General features: G+C 41.4%; 1 protein-coding gene and 1 pseudogene across 2 annotated transcripts; both read left to right on the forward strand.

The window, feature by feature from the left end:
* Positions 1-16,046, forward strand: part of LOC118117186 — a 267,659-nt pseudogene that overhangs the window by 41,181 nt on the left and 210,432 nt on the right.
* htra3a (HtrA serine peptidase 3a) lies at positions 898-5,896 on the forward strand. Of its 2 annotated transcripts, none has more exons than XM_035169021.1 (10): positions 898-1,527; positions 2,341-2,446; positions 2,606-2,828; positions 3,273-3,467; positions 3,721-3,753; positions 4,618-4,732; positions 4,885-4,935; positions 5,021-5,069; positions 5,224-5,319; positions 5,481-5,896. In XM_035169021.1, exons 1-10 carry the CDS (start codon positions 1,110-1,112, stop codon positions 5,647-5,649), a joined length of 1,455 nt encoding a protein of 484 aa, XP_035024912.1. In that variant the 5' UTR covers positions 898-1,109; the 3' UTR covers positions 5,650-5,896. The 2 variants fall into 2 exon arrangements, with proteins under 2 accessions (XP_035024912.1, XP_035024920.1); XM_035169029.1 differs by having other exon boundaries at positions 5,024-5,069.

The raw sequence follows: 16,046 nt of genomic DNA on the forward strand, positions 1-16,046 counted from the left end.
AATAACAAACACAAAACAAAATAGAATTTTGGATAAAGAAAAATATAAAAAGAAAAAGATCAGAGAATCAAATGAAGGGGGATGATTCTTTTATGGTTTTAGCTCCAATGCTGTGAAACTCAGCATCAGATCAGCAGAATCCGTGCCTCAGTTGAAAAAGTGGTTATTTATTGTTTCCCTCCTTTGTTTACAAGTTACGTTCAAGTAAAACCTAAATGTCTATCTTTCAGGATAATTATTTGTGGTTCCCAGAGCTGAACAAAGTTAGTCCTTTCTGGCAGATACAGTCAGAGAGCTCCTGTATCCACAGTTTCAATGATGGTATGTCTACTCTTCCAACATCGTGGCTCTCCTGGTTTGAAGAAGTCCAAAGTCCAGATGTTTAATCTTTTTGGATCTCTGTATAAAGTATGTAAGATGTATGCCAAGCACATGGCGAATGATGTTTACAGAGACTTGGGTATTAAACATTTTATAACATCTTTCCAGAAGGTTTGGATCTTTGGACATCTCCATAGACAATGAAATAAAGAACCTTACTCATCCAAACATTAATTACAGACATCTGGAGGATCAGCAGATATATGACGGAGCCGTATACATTCTCATGAACTTTGCACTTATATTTTATTTTGTGATGCACCTTGTAACACTGGTTTTGAAATGTGCTACGGAAATAAATTCTTCTTCTCCTTATTATTATAGTTATAACAATTATTAGTATTATTATTATCATAATGCGATGACACTGGCTGCTCTTCACATTGTTTTGCTGTGTGGTTTTGTCTCCACTAGGTGGTGCTCGCCATCAGAGCAGCTCCATGGCTCTCTCCAGCTGTGTCTGTATATAAACCACAGACTCTGATGACTCCACAGTGTGTGGGGTTAAATCCACACAGAGTTTAGAAAAGGAGTTTCATGTAGAGCCCTTCATTCTCCAAACTGCATCACAGAGCTGAGCAGTGAGGGAGTCAGCGGAGAGAGGAATCACTTTTCCATTCCTAACACAGAGAAACCAGTTGGATGTTTTGGAGAGAAAGCGTTTAATATGATTTTACTATAAGGAATAAATCACCTTTACTTTACCATAGTTGTCAGTATTCATCACCATGCAGTTACTTTTGCTCGCAGTGGCGCTCGTCTTTACGCACGACCTTACTGGAGGAGCCGTGCACCCTGACAAGTGCGCCCCCCGGTGCGACGCGAGCCTGTGCCCGAGCCCCAGCTGCCCGGGCGGGTACGTCCCGGACCGCTGCAACTGCTGCCTGGTGTGTTCGCCGGGCGAGGGTGAGCCCTGCGGCCGCAAACACGACCCGCCCTGCGGCGATGGCCTGGAGTGCAAGACGCTGGCTGCTGCGGGGAAGCGGCGCGGCTCCAGGGGGGTCTGCCGGTGCAAGACGGAGCACGAGGTGTGCGGGAGCGACGGGAGAACGTACGGTAACGTGTGTAAGATGAGGGCGGCCAGCAGGAAGGCTCAGCAGAAGGGGAGGCCGGAGATCATCCAGGCGCACAAAGGAGCCTGTTCTGGTAGGACTGACTCCAGAGAAACCTGGGCTCCATTCTTTTAGTGTGCACTCGCGTACCTATCCAAGTGGGGACTTAGCCATCCTTACACATCCACAAACAGGGGACTACCTTAGACTGTATACGAAAAGGGGACATTTCTCAGGTCCCCTCTTGGTCATGCTTTGAATCCTGCTAGAATCATGTCTAAAACCCTCTGGTGAATTTATTAAATTTTAGCCAAGTGGAAGCCTGCAGGTGTGCAAGTGTTTAAGTCCATACTCGGTCCTGCTCCTGCTGGCGCCTGACGCTTGACCTTTGACCTTGGGCTACCAAGATGACTTTGTTATTTTGGTAGAAATTATAGTTCCCACTTGGATGGTGCAGAATGACTTAAATCCCATTTTTGGTTGAACAAAATGACAGTGGTCCCCTGTTAAATGGTATGAAGTGACACTACTTCATCAATGTAACCTATACATTAGGCTTTATGCTCATTATGCTGGTTCTGAGATAGGTTGCAGCTAATTCATTAGAATCTTTGGATAGTCTATTTCATTTAAACTACAAATTGAGGAAATATTTCAAAAAACATTGTAATCAAAACAATAATCAGTGATTCATATTAATATAAAATTGTTTATCCACAAAATTAGCACATCAATGCAGGATTTTGTCCTCTTAGAGATACAGACATTGGTTGCAGATCCAAGTCCCTTCTTGGCAATAACGTTTAAACAAATGAAAAAGGACATTTGCGTGTGTGTGTGTGTGTGTGTGTGTCTGTCTGTCTGTATATGTCTGTATTAATGACGTGGGTTCTTCATGTCAGTGCAGGTTCGTCCTTGGTCCATCCCAGCAGCCCTCGCTACAAGTTCAACTTCATTGCAGACGTAGTCGAGAAAATAGCACCGGCTGTCGTCCACATTGAGCTGTTTGTAAGGTATGTGTGTAATGTGTGTATGCAAGTGTGTGACATATCAGTCTGAGCAGAGCACAACAGAGTTTAGATGTCCTCAAATTTAAACCTCTAGTTGCCTTAAAATACATTTTTACATCTTCCTTCTCCTGTTTATCAGTCTCCGTCCTATTTCCTCTCCAGACATCCTTTGCTCGGTCGCCACATTCACCTCTCTAGTGGCTCTGGGTTTATTGTGAGCCACTCAGGCGAGATTGTGACCAACGCTCATGTGGTAACCACAGCTGCCTCGGTGACAGGGAGGCCCCAGCTGCGTGTTCAGCTCCATGATGGCGACACGTACGAGGCCATGGTCAGAGATGTAGACAGGAAGGCGGACATCGCCACAATCAAGGTCAATCCTCAGGTGAGGGAAAAACATCTTTATTTATTTAATCTGCCGTTCACTGTCTGTCTTGTCCTCCAGATTAAAGCAATGTATAGAAATGTCATTTTCCAGGCATCTTCTACTTCCTTGACCCACATCTCATATACAAAAGCCTTTCTGCTCTATAACTCAAGAGCCCACATCCTTACAAGCTCCTGTGCCAAGTTTTCTGCGAGACATTCATAAGACCTGCGGGAAAACTTTCATAAACACCATCTCTGTGACTCACAGACACAGCACTGATGTGTGTATTCTCACAACCACATCCCAAATACTTGGACACTTTTGTAACCTTCAAATTCCTCTTCCTTTCGCTCAGTTTCTCTTACAAAATAACTTTCTAACCATGTTTTACAACTTATCGAATATGTCTACCTGTCCGTGTTTCCTCTCATGTCCTGGTGTTTTGGTGTGTGGGAGCAGAAGAAGCTTCCTGTACTGTCTCTGGGCAGCTCAGCTGATCTGAGGCCGGGGGAGTTCGTGGTTGCCATCGGCAGCCCCTTCGCCCTGCAGAACACCGTCACCACCGGCATCGTCAGCATGGCACAGAGAGATGGCAAGGAGCTGGGCATCAAAGACTCAGACATGGACTACATCCAGACTGACGCTATTATTAATGTGATCTCACACACATGCACACACACACACACACACACATGCACACACATGCACACACACACACACACACACACACACACACACACACACACACACACACACACACACACACACACACACACACACACACACACACAGTATATATGACCTGATCATTTCTTTTGTTCATGACACATGTGCAAACAGATTTTTACAATGCTTTTGATTTATTTATGTTTTGTTTCTGTCTCATATTCCTCTGATCACTGTGAAGTACGGCAACTCAGGAGGACCTCTCATCAACTTGGTGAGCAGTGTTGGCATTTGTTTGACTATGATGGGTGAACTTGTCCTCACTGTTTCTGTTCCTCAATTTAATGGGCCTCCGAATTCTACCGACCCAGTTAATTCAAAAACTCTCAAGTTCAAATCAGAATATGTTGACATATGTCAAACAATGTTGTGTAATAGTACAAAATAGATCTAAATGAATCATCCTTAGAAATCAATGACCCTCTGCATAATAGACATGTATTTGCATATCAATATAGGCTTCTAAGCTCAACATTATAATGCACTGGATTATTATACACTTTGAACTACAAATCATTTGGAGCAAAGGATGTCATACTTCTACTCATCCTCCTCCTCTTCTTACAATGACTCTTATTGTTACCACAAATAAGGAATAAAAATTCAGTTTACTTGAGGTATGAATCAAAATCAAAAAAGAAAGACAGAAAATCAAGCAACACTGATACAGCTCTTCACACTGACACAGGAGCTGAGTTACAGATATAACCAGATTCCGATTTTCTGAATGTCTGTAAAAAGTAGAGAGGCATTTGGAGAGCACAAACCTTTATGCCCTATCTTGCGATGTTGAAAAGAGAAAAAGTTTCTTGAATCTGTCTGTTTATCCAGATCTGCTCCAAATTTTGATAGGTTCCTCCTTATGTCCCAAACCCCCATTCAATTTCATGGAGTTTGTAGTGTGTGTGTAATCCTGCCGACTAACAAACAATAAAAAAAAACGGAAATGAAAACATTGAGATGACAAAATGGGATTTCAGTCGAAAGTGAAATTATGTTTAAATCTCTAAATATTGAATGGATGTAACAAATGTTCCTCAAATTCTGCCTTATTTTCTTTGTGTGTGTGTGTCTTCAGGATGGGGAGGTGATCGGCATCAACACTCTGAAGGTGACAGCAGGAATCTCCTTCGCTATCCCCTCAGACAGGATCAGCCGCTTCCTCACAGAGTCACAGACCAAACACAGCAAAGGTCAGAGGTCAAAGCTGGTGGAGTCAAATTGCGAAAAAAAAACAAAAGACAATTTCAAATAGAATTGTCTGAGATTATTGCACCTTTAGAAATACATTGAAGAGGTAATTCCTTATATTTCTCAGTAAACCCTCCTCCATTTGTTGTGACAGAAAAGACGAGATTACAGAGACGACTCACAGAGGAGCCACAGTCTGATGCAAGTGAGTGACGGTCATAATGAAACTAACACCACTGTAGAAATGTTTGCGGATTTCTAGAAGATTAATGTTGTGCTTTTGTTTCCAGAAGTAAAGAGACGTTTCTTGGGCATCAGGATGCTCACAATCACCACAGAGTGAGTTGTAACCAAAAACTGTCTCTCTTGAGATCAACGTTTTATCTGGATTTCCGTTAAATAGTGAAGTAGTTCCTGTAGCATCTGACAAGAAGCAGGCTAAATGTTGTATGCATCAGTATTTGTATTATTTATTTATTTGTGTGTCTTTCAGTCTAGTAGCAGAGTTAAAACATCATTACCCAGACTTTCCTGACATCCACAGTGGAGTGTTGGTGCAGCAGATCATACCTAACACTGCAGCAGAAAAGTAGGTTCACACACACACACACACACACACACACACACACACACACACACACACACACACACACACACACACACACACGTGAACATATTGCTGTTCCTTCATCTGTTCTAATGTCTGTAGCCTCAATGTAATCTATTACTTGTGGATATTATTTATTTCAGGGGAGGGATTAATGAAGGTGATGTCATAGTGAAACTGAACGGACAGCCAGTCGACACCACTGAAGACGTTCACGAGGTGTTACAGGGTGACCAGCCACTCCTGCTGGAGATTCGCAGAGGCAACGATGACTTATTGTTCAACATCCACCCGCAGGCTATTGTGCATTGAGCAACAAGGCAGATAATTTGTTCTAATTTCGAGAAATGTTGGGCAAGAAAGTATACATTTTTTGGCCATGGGTATTTGGCCAATGGGAGTTTTAAATAAGCTATTTATAGATTTTTTAACTGATTTCTAATTAAAGAAGAACATTTTTAGTCACATACTTTGTGTGGTAGTTTACTGCAAAATACTGCAGACAAGAATTTATTGCACTGTACACTCAGGCTTCAGAATAAAGGCCTCCGGAGAAGTATCTGTGCTGTTTGCATTTGTCTCAGCTCAGTTGTGCCTGGCAGCTGTGGTTCGTCTGCACAGGAGGCAGATTCAGCTCAGTTGTTTATGTCTGCCTATCCCACTTCCCTCTCTCTTAATATAAACAAGCTTAAACTGACACCTAGACACAAAGAGTACACACACACACACATACACACACACACACACACACACACACACACACACACACACACACACACACACACACACACACACACACACACACACACACTCGATTTGAGCAGAGTGCTGTTACTGGAAAAATCACTTTCCCCTCTCATCTCCTGTTTTGGTTATGGAGATTCTTCTGAACCTTGAAGTTAGGGACAGAAAATCATCTTGCGGCTGCTTTGCTGGTGTTTTGGATCCAAAGTCAGTCTGCAGCTAATGACAAAACTCGACTTGGTATAGAATTTACTATAAAAAACACCCTTTAATGTGGGCACACTTAGGGTGGGGTTACAAGTCATTTTTAAAGTAGCGTCATCATGAAGTGGGGACCCCACCAGATGTGTGCCTGTGTGGCCACGGCACATAAACTGAACCCAGACAGACGATCCTCACTGCTTATGTGAAAACCCACTGTGTTATGTTGCTATTGGCTGGAGGAGCGAAACGGAAGAAAAGAAGGAAAGAGAGGCCGAGGGGACATAAATCAAGAAAAAGGGAAAATGTGCTGAAAGAGAACAAATTACCACCATATTACACAGTAGGAGCTTTAACATGTAACCACACATGTGTGTGTGTGTGTGTGTGTGTGTGTGTGTGTGTGTGTGTGTGTGTGTGTGTGTGTATGTGTGTATGTGTGTGTGTGTGTGTGTGTGTGTGTGTGTGTGTGTGTGCATGTGTGTGTTGTACTTGTGTTTGTGTGTGTGTGGTGTTTTCCAGACTTGCCAAGACATATTGTCATAGCACTGCACCAGACTACTTCAGCAGAGCTAGCAGAGGACACAGCTGTTTGTCCATATACAGAAGAAACTCCACTTAAACACTGTGTTACTTGAACGCACCCTGAATCTCAACAACTTTCACTGTAAAATACATTCAGCTACGTTGTTTGATTCCATCAGGGATCTATAGTTTAGCTGCTTTTATGCTAAATTAAAACTGCATTTGTTGCAAATGCATTTATATGAAGAGCAGTATATACAGTACATTTCCCATAAGGCCTGTAAGTTTTCATAGATTGAGTTGAGGTCGAGTTGAGGTCCTGCTCAATGGATCTATAAATCTATCACCATCTAGAGGCCAAATGGTGCCACGTCTGGTTTTCATTACACACGTGCATGATTCCAAAACAGGCCAGTAGATGGCGTGTTGGCTGTAAGAAAAACAAAATGCTCCTGACATGGCAACTGCTCAGACTCAGATTGGAAGAGTAATGTATATGTGAAGCGGACTATTTATAGCGCTGGTCTCTGACTGGGTGCTTTTGAAGTTAAAGTAGAGGGCACAGCTAAACATCTGGAACTGCATGCAGGATTATCATGGAGACTGGATTCAGAGGCGTGTGATCGTGTGTCTTTATTCAAAGCCTCACTGCTGCGAAAGAGAATCTTGTTGTAATGTGTTGCAGAATAAGAGTTTTACCACCTGTACAGCTGTTTGTGTTGGTTGAGGCCCTGTTGGGCTCAGGTGGAGGATACAAGGAAGCAGGAGGAGGAAAAGAAGAGGTTGTCCTCACGCACCTTCAACAATGTTATCTGGCAATATTTCAATCTGCATTCTGTATTTGGTAAAGATGTATGTGGACAAGATAACACCCACTGACCCCAAATACTTCGCTATGTGCAGCGGTGGGAAGCCATTTACTTTGTCACTGTATTCAAGTATCTGTTTCATGTGTCTGTGCTTAATTAGATTTATTTTCTGGTTATTTTACTCTACTACATATATAGCAAATATCTCTCCTCCTCTTAGATTTTACAATGCATTGTGTTCAATTTTCATGTTGGTTTTTGTATATTTTTTAAAAGTAATCAATAACGAGAAGGCTGATTGGTCCACTGATTCAATCAGAGCGAACAGGTAACACCAGGACGAGACTCAGCCATTCGTTGATATTAAGTGTTTTCAGTTGATCATCTGAAGCTTTCTTTATTTATGTGACAAGTTCTGTGTTATTCTTGTATTAAACTAAATTTAAAGGTGGCACAGTTAAAGATGTAGTGCACTGCTGTTGCATTAGGGAATATGATACATTCAGCAAGTACTTTTACTTACTAGTATATTTAAATGCAAATGCTTACTTTTACTCAAGTAGAAACGTGTATGTGGTACTTTTCTTTTACTTGAGTACACCTTTGTCTTTTTATTTGTACTTTTACTTAAATAAAATGTTTTAGTACTTCCTCCACCACTGACAGTATGGAGACCATACAGGACATATGTGAATTTGTTGGCTAGAATAATTATGTACCTGGACAGCACCTTTCTTTTATTCTATCTTTGATGGTTCATGGAGTAGAGCGGGTTCTCCACTTACCACAGGGTCGGTGGTTTGATTCCAGTCTCCCTTATTCTCTGCTGCATATAAATGCAATGTATCAATGTGTATGAATGGATGAATGGCAAAACTGTACTGTAAAGTGCTTTGAGTGTTTATTAAGACTAGAAGAGCATTATTTAAATACAGACCATTTACTTTAAAAAATCCACCTCTCAACTCACTTCATGACCTTTTATCTCTTCTACTTTCTGAAAGTATCTACCCACACGTTGACCCCATATTTCAGCGCACAGTGGTTGAGTAGCAGCCAGATCAGGGTCCAGGGACCTCAGACCTCTGAAGCGTTAACCATAGGGAATAATGGACCTTTAGTTCAGTCACGTGTTCCAGGGGAAGTGGTGGTGATGCTTTATTTATCATTAAGAGAGAGAAAGAGAAAGATAAAGACTCATAGACATTTATAGTAGGGCACAATCATAATGCTCCCTGTAATAACAAACTGTGAGTCATCATTGACCCCAGCACCCAATGACATTCTGAGTGCCATCAGAGGTGATTAATGATGCTAATCAGCATCATCAACACACACACACACACACACCCACACACACATGTGATGTGTCACTCAAATTAACCTAAGCTTGGAAGCATTTTCTACTATGGGATATAAATATTGAGATGGTGAGTGAGTGAGTTTGTGTGTGTGTGTGTGTGTGTGTGTGTGTGTGTGTGTGTGTGTGTGTGTGTGTGTGTGTGTGTGTGTGTGTGTGTGTGTGTGTGTGTGTGTGTGTGTGTGTGTGTGTGTGTGTGTGTGTGTGGTAGGTTAAAACACTTCTCTTATTTGCTCCTCCTCTCTTCCTACAGTACGTTGCCCACAGTAGTTCTGGTTAGTAAGGCGGTGAGTCATACAGTGAGAGTTGGATGCCAGACAGATGGAAGTAGTTCGTTTTTTTTTCGCTTTTTCTTTTTAATTGAGTCCAATCTGTCCAAACTTCTGTTGCCATGCCAGCTGCCCCAGTCTGCAGTCTGTGATTACAAACTTTCTCCAACTCACGACTTCACTGTAAACTCAGTGGATCTGGCTTACTGGAGATTTCGATTGTGGGCGCTTTCTGTTTTGCCATTTTCTTCTTGGACCAGTTCCCAATCTTAGTTACTCACTCCTTTGACCATATGAGAACACACACAGTCGCACAGGCACACAAACACACACGTTCGCGCACACACACACACAAACAAACACATACACATGTTCCCACACACAAACACACACATATAGCTTTAGGCAGGGTCTCTCACACATGTGAGGCTCCACAACTGGACAATTATACTAAGCAGACCCATGTGTTGTTGTGTTGTGTAATGTTCTCTCTCTGCCTCCTCTCCCCCAAATGTAATAACTGAGTTTCTGTGACACACTGTGCTAAGCTGTGCATGTCATTAGACTGTGCTTATACTTATAACAGATACTTTAGGACACTGGAGAGTATCTCTGATTTGCAAAGGCCAAGATTGAATGTGGGGGCCGAAATTCCAGGCATTCCAGGTTTATTGAGTTTGTCCCTACAGAGAAATACTTTGGCTGTCCATAGTCATTGACATTTTTACTGGACTGAAGTGAGACAGAGGGTGACGCCTCTCTTGATTTTGTCTTTGTCTCGCTCTTTGTCCTTGTGGTCCATCCTAACAAGTTTCTGTCAACAGAGAGAGAAAGCAGTGGTTATACAAAAGATGTAATAAGTGTTTGACCCCTTTTTTTCATTATGAATACAAATGCCAACACAGATGCTTAACGTTGTTCTTCATTACATCTCCAGCCCCTCTCCCTTACTAAATACTTTCTTTGTCTAATTTGTTTAATTTCATTCTTCCACATCTTCTCTATTTCTCATTCACACTCCCCCTTTCTGCTTCTTTTTTCCCCCAAAGTAAACTGAGTCTCCAGTGTCTCTTTTTGTGGTCTCTAGCTTTCGAGCACTAAGACTTGTGGGTGTGAATATGTTTGACATTAAATCCCCTGATAAGGGACTTGTTTTATGCAGCTTTGCGAAATATTCTCTGAGCTCATAGATATTACAGGAAATAGAGTTGTAACGTTTCAAATTAGAGCTGTATAGGTGAACTGGTGTATAGAAAATATAGAAAAAAATGAAATCACCTGATAGGGATTCATTTTCTGAACAATATAAACTTTAGATTATCTCTATTTATGGAGAAAATGTATTTATGTCCCTGATGTCCATTGACCTTACTCATCTGGAGATACCCTCCAATGAAATGTTCCGACCAAGTTTGGTTACAATCCGTTGATGCGTTGTTGAGTTATTTTGTACACATAAATACGCTCATACACACAGACAGGGGTGAAAACAACACCCTGCTTCTGACTTCACTTTGCATCCAGGGTAACACATGCTTCAATGCTGCAATAACCATACTAACCTTAATAGGCCAGCCTTGCAACTTTGACAGATCCTGAGTGACACCTGATGAATTCATGACATCAGAGAAGTGACCATTGCACTTTGTATTTGTTCCTCCAACAATGCTCCTCTCCAGGTTTGATGGCAGACGAGGCACCATTTGGTTGCCAGGCCACAAGTGAATACGTGATGGAGTCACTGGTCGCCATAAAACGGCAATATCAGATAAAATAGTGATCTTAAATAGTGCTGCTAGGTTGGTTTTGTAAAATAAGGATGACTGATTTGAACAGTTCTCCATCTTGTTCCCAGTGTTTAAAGGGTCAGTGAATACAATTTAGGTGAAAGGGGTCAAATTTGAATATAGAATCATCCTAGTGATGTTTTCACTAGTTTGTTTCATTACATTTTTACAAATTGTTGTTTTCTTTACCCTAGAAGGGGCCCTTTATAAATAAATACTTTATATTTACATCAGGAGCGGGTCCTCTTTACGGAGGCCGCCATGTTTTTTTACAGTAGCCCAAACTGGACAAACTAAATACCTTTTGAGTTTATATGACAACTGAAGGCTATAGCAGGTTCTCTTTCATGTTTGGAAGGGGAGGGTGAGGGGAGGGATATTCAGCTCATTTGCAACATGCAACGTAACGGGGTGGCTGTGGTTGAGGTGGTAGTGCAGTTGTCCTCCAACCAGAAGGTTAGCTGGTCAAATCCCAGCATCTTGCTGAACCCCAAAAAATGGTCCCTCAAGAATACTGAATGCACGTACGCTTTGGATAAATGCGTCAGTTAAATGACATTTAATGAAATGTAACTTTACCACTAGATGTAAACTGTAAGTATAGAGTAGTATTAATCAGTGCATTTCCCCAAAATGTTAAATTATTCCTTTGAGATTAAAGTATTTCTGTCGCGCCCTGAGCAAAACGGTTGAGTAAAACTCTTGCTGTGGTGTTACACAGACTGCTAACTGAACTGGATGTCATTGAGTACACTCATGCCAAGGAAACACACACACACACACACACAGAAACGCAGTCACACAGAAATTCTTTTGTCAAAGCTCCGGTTATAGCTAAATCCTGTGAGCCTTCCCTCTGTCTCTCAGCTCCCTCATTCTGGCAGACTGCTGACTCATGCTTTCTAGTTTCTACCTCACTCTGTATGAGTGTGTGGGTATGTGGGTTTGTGTCTGTGTCTCTCTCTTTCTCTTTCCCTCTCTCTCTCTTTCTTCATAAATCCGTTCTGCAGCCACTTCGCTCAACTCCACTTCTTTCTTTTAAGGGGAATTTCTCTGGATTTTGAATAATTCAGTTGCGTGTCCTCATCTTGTGACCCCTGCGTGGGCGTGTGCTCAAGCTTGCACAGACAATATAACTGTATGTGTGTAAGCTGGTTAAGTTCATAGATGTGTGTGTGGGTGTGAAAGCAGCCTCTACCATCCCTCCTGCTTGTGCAGTATATTCAGTGTAATTACCTCGTACTGAGAAGAATGCCTGCTGTGTTGGAAAAGGTTCCTCTTTGTTTTTAATATTTTTTAGCTTATTGTCAGTCAGGCTGTGTCTGTATTTGCTTGGTTACCTTGACAGTTTTTGCTGTAGTTTCTTCAGGTGGCAGTTGGTCATATTTTAGTTTTGCTGACAAAATAATGCAGCTTCTTTTAGGATATAGTCTTCAGGAAGATATTCTAACAGCAGAAAGGAAGATGTCTAGGGTTAACTTTGGGGTTTTGCATTTGAAGAAGTTATTCTGACTGGGAATAGAAGCTAAAGATAAATGTCGCTCCTTGGTTTGTCCAAAGAGATCTCAAGTTAACACTGAGGTACAGTGAAGGACATCACTATTGATACCAGACTGTATAGAAGATATCATGGCTCCCCAAAAGTGAAGCCAAATCATCAGGCTTCCTCCATGTTAGCATATGGTACAAATCATTTTTTCTTAAAGATGGTTTCTTTGATTTACCTTTTATATATTACTGATATTTGTTCAAGTGCTATTTTATTTTGGTTTAAATTATTTATTTGATGCTATAAAAATAGGGTGAAACATCGTGTTTGACAGATGAGACTGACTCGCAATTGGTCAATCACGTCTACCTGTGAGACTTCACTACAGTGGCTCCACCCCCCAGTTGCTCTTCTGGTTCCAAATAATATCATCGGCGCAAGATGGCAGCATTCGTTGGCTTTATTTTTAGGTTAAATATCTGAAACCCTCCATTAGTCAGTCAGAACTGAAGAAGCATTTTGAAGGGGAGGTGAAACGCCCTCATGGAACATAAGCAAGTCCAGCTGCCTACGTACACTTGTGCAACTTTTGAACAGAGGACACATTATAACCTCTTGTTACCAGCAACAAGGATGTGATGTTTTCATCAGCGTGTGTAAGTTAGCAAAAACTACTAACCAACTAGGGCTCTCGGGCCCACATATGGATCTGTTCAGGCCGGGACTGTGATCGTGTGAAAGAAGTTTGAGGCTGTGTTGGGACATGGTTATTTGTGTACTACACTTCGGCCTACATGGGTCGTCAAAAGCCTGAAGCCGCATGTCCTTTGTTCTGGAGAAAACCAGAGCAAGGAACTCAGTCTCCTAGGGGCCTCAACGTCACACAGAGGTGTGAACCCCCAGGGACACAGGTTTCAACTCCTATTGGTCACTCTGGGCCCCATGACCTGTGAGGTCACCGGGCCAATATAAGGCCTGTTCCCCCTTTCTTCTATCTCTTTCTACAATCCCTTCCGAGAGGGGAAGGCTGTCCAGCCTCTTTCCATCCAACTCTTCGAGAGGAGCTCAAAGGTGCAGCTTCCAGCTCATCTCACCAAGGAAACCTCCTCGCAATTCAAGCTCTACCAACCCTTCAAGCAGCGACGCGATGTCCTGCTGGAGAACTTCAAACAGCAACTGAGCCCAATAGAACCACAAAGGCAGTAGCCACACAACCAGCAAGACGATTTCACCGAACTGCGAACTGCACAGCAACCTCTTTTCCCTTTCCAAGGACGGGTAACACAACTGGGCTTGATAATTATACTAGGCTAAGCAAGACTGTTTATTCGATTCTGTGTGATGTTTATAAGTTTGATTTGTGGGGTTGTGATATTTTGGTTATAAGTTATTGGAAAGTAATGTTAGTCTGTTATGCTCTTCACAGTCTTTTGTTGCATCCACTCTACACTCTTTCTCTAACTTGGAATCAACATACACAGAGACACGCATGTCTCTTCACCTAATTAGCTCTGACCCCCGCTACAGGTCGTAAACACTCCAATAGGGGGGGAAGGGTGTTATCTCTTTGGCCAGCCGCCATTTTGAAAGCACGCTGACTCACACAGACACACACGTAGACTCACATGCCTATCTTTGTTTAATATGTACACCGTTAGTAATTTGTGTTTTTTATACTTTATTATATTCATAATAAATGTTTTTCTTTCACAAATGTTTTTTTCATTAATGTTGCATAAGTGAATTTTGCCAACCTCTACACTGTCAAAAACTCCATATCCTTCAACTTAGCTATTATCTATATGGTAATTTTGGTTATAGTTATTAATTTAATTGTTAATCAGAGTTCCAAATTTGTAGTTAGTACTTTTATGAGACTTAATCAATAAATTGGCTATCTTTTCCCTTCCTTTTAAGGGTGGTGCCCCGAGGTAACTTTAATCAATTAAAGTTATTATTTAATATTAATAATAAAATATTAATATTAAAAAAAAAAAATGTGATAACCAAATTTATTGAATGCCGAAAGGCACACCGTTTTATGGTATCACGTTTAATGCATTATTGCACAACAGCTGATTGGACAATGCACAGAGGAGTAATGATGACTGCATTTCCTTTGAAGGATCAAACTTCGCCGCACCTCAATGTTTACAAGGTTTGAGGAAAAGTCACAATTCTGACCATGAAGTATTATGAAGGTCATATGACTTGTCTGAGCTCATTTGAGCTGTATATTGTAAACCAGCAAGGAGCAGTGTGTCAAAGTATAAAACATGTCACTTCCTGTCGCTTGCAGATGGCACTGTGATCATGAGTCAATGTTGACATATGGATCTGTTCAGGCCGGGACTGTGATCATGTGAAAGAGGTTTGAGGCTGATTGGACAATGCACTGAGGAGATATAATAAATCACTCTTTTTTCATAATCAAAATCCGACACCACGCCACGGTCACACCGTGTGACGTACACAAAAAATGTTTTAATCTTTAATCTTTTAATCTCCATGGAGTTAAGATGACACTAACTGAATTTAAAGTTGATCTGATGAAAGCTCAAGCAGGAGTTTGTCAAAAATGTGTAAAATGGTAAAAATGGCCACTAAATCCCAAATGGCCGACTTCCTGTTGCGTTTTTCATAATGCTCCTTGAGACTTATTTGTTCGACTGGTCATGATACACATGTGTACCGATTTTCGTGAAGATCAGTGAAAGCAAACTCAGGGGCTGTGTTTTAGGGGGCGCTGTTAAGCCATTCTGACACGCCCATTTCCAATTACTCCAGAATCGGTACATTTTCACCACGCCTGGCGCATCCGCAAAGTTTGATGAGTGTTCGAGTATGTTCAAGCCGTCAAAAATGTGATTAATTAGCTTGCATAATCAAACGAAAAGCATTAGGGTCTTCACACTGTCGATGCACAAAACTTGATGGAAGGATGCGTAACGGGTCAGAAAAGAACCCAATACATTTCGGTGTTGATCCAGATCAGGGGAGTAGGGGATTCAGGACCAAAGTTTCAGGGCCGCAATTCTATGGTTTATGTGGATGAAACTGGATGAGGATTGCAGTTCTAGACAAGACGCGATGGACAATGCACGGATTGTGAGTACTGAGTGTGAATTCCGTTTTACTTGTTTGTTTGACAAAACTTTTCGTAAAATAAACATTTTTTTAAATTGCAAAGCAAAGTTATCTTTCGCTAACCAATGTGTGAGTAAATCTGTTTGTTAAAAAGTAAGATCCCCTTTTCCTTCCTTTTTAACAATAAAGAGCCCAGATGTCGCGCTCGCCAAACCCAACAAATTCAATTGAAAAGTAACAATTTAATCATTGTCGAACACTCTTAATTCAAAGTTTAACACAACAAATTGAAGGTTTCTTGTGATGAAACCAGAAATGATTATTGTGGAAGGGGGAATGTGGAAACACAACCCATGATGGTTTAGGTATGTTTATCCAGCTTCTGTCGGCTTTTTACTAAGTGTGTTTTACGATGATTTAATTAATGATCCATGGATT

Source organism: Hippoglossus stenolepis, chromosome 2 (genome assembly GCF_022539355.2).
Source record: "Hippoglossus stenolepis isolate QCI-W04-F060 chromosome 2, HSTE1.2, whole genome shotgun sequence".
Classification (NCBI taxonomy): Eukaryota; Metazoa; Chordata; class Actinopteri; order Pleuronectiformes; family Pleuronectidae; genus Hippoglossus; species Hippoglossus stenolepis.

Coding starts and splice junctions, on each gene's coding strand:
- htra3a (XM_035169021.1), top strand. CDS start 1,110: ATGCAGTTACTTTTGCTCGCAGTGGCGCTCGTCTTTACGCACGACCTT. Junction 4,733..4,884: donor ACAGACCAAACACAGCAAAG/GTCAGAGGTCAA, acceptor TTGTTGTGACAG/AAAAGACGAGATTACAGAGA. Junction 4,936..5,020: donor GGAGCCACAGTCTGATGCAA/GTGAGTGACGGT, acceptor TTTTGTTTCCAG/AAGTAAAGAGACGTTTCTTG.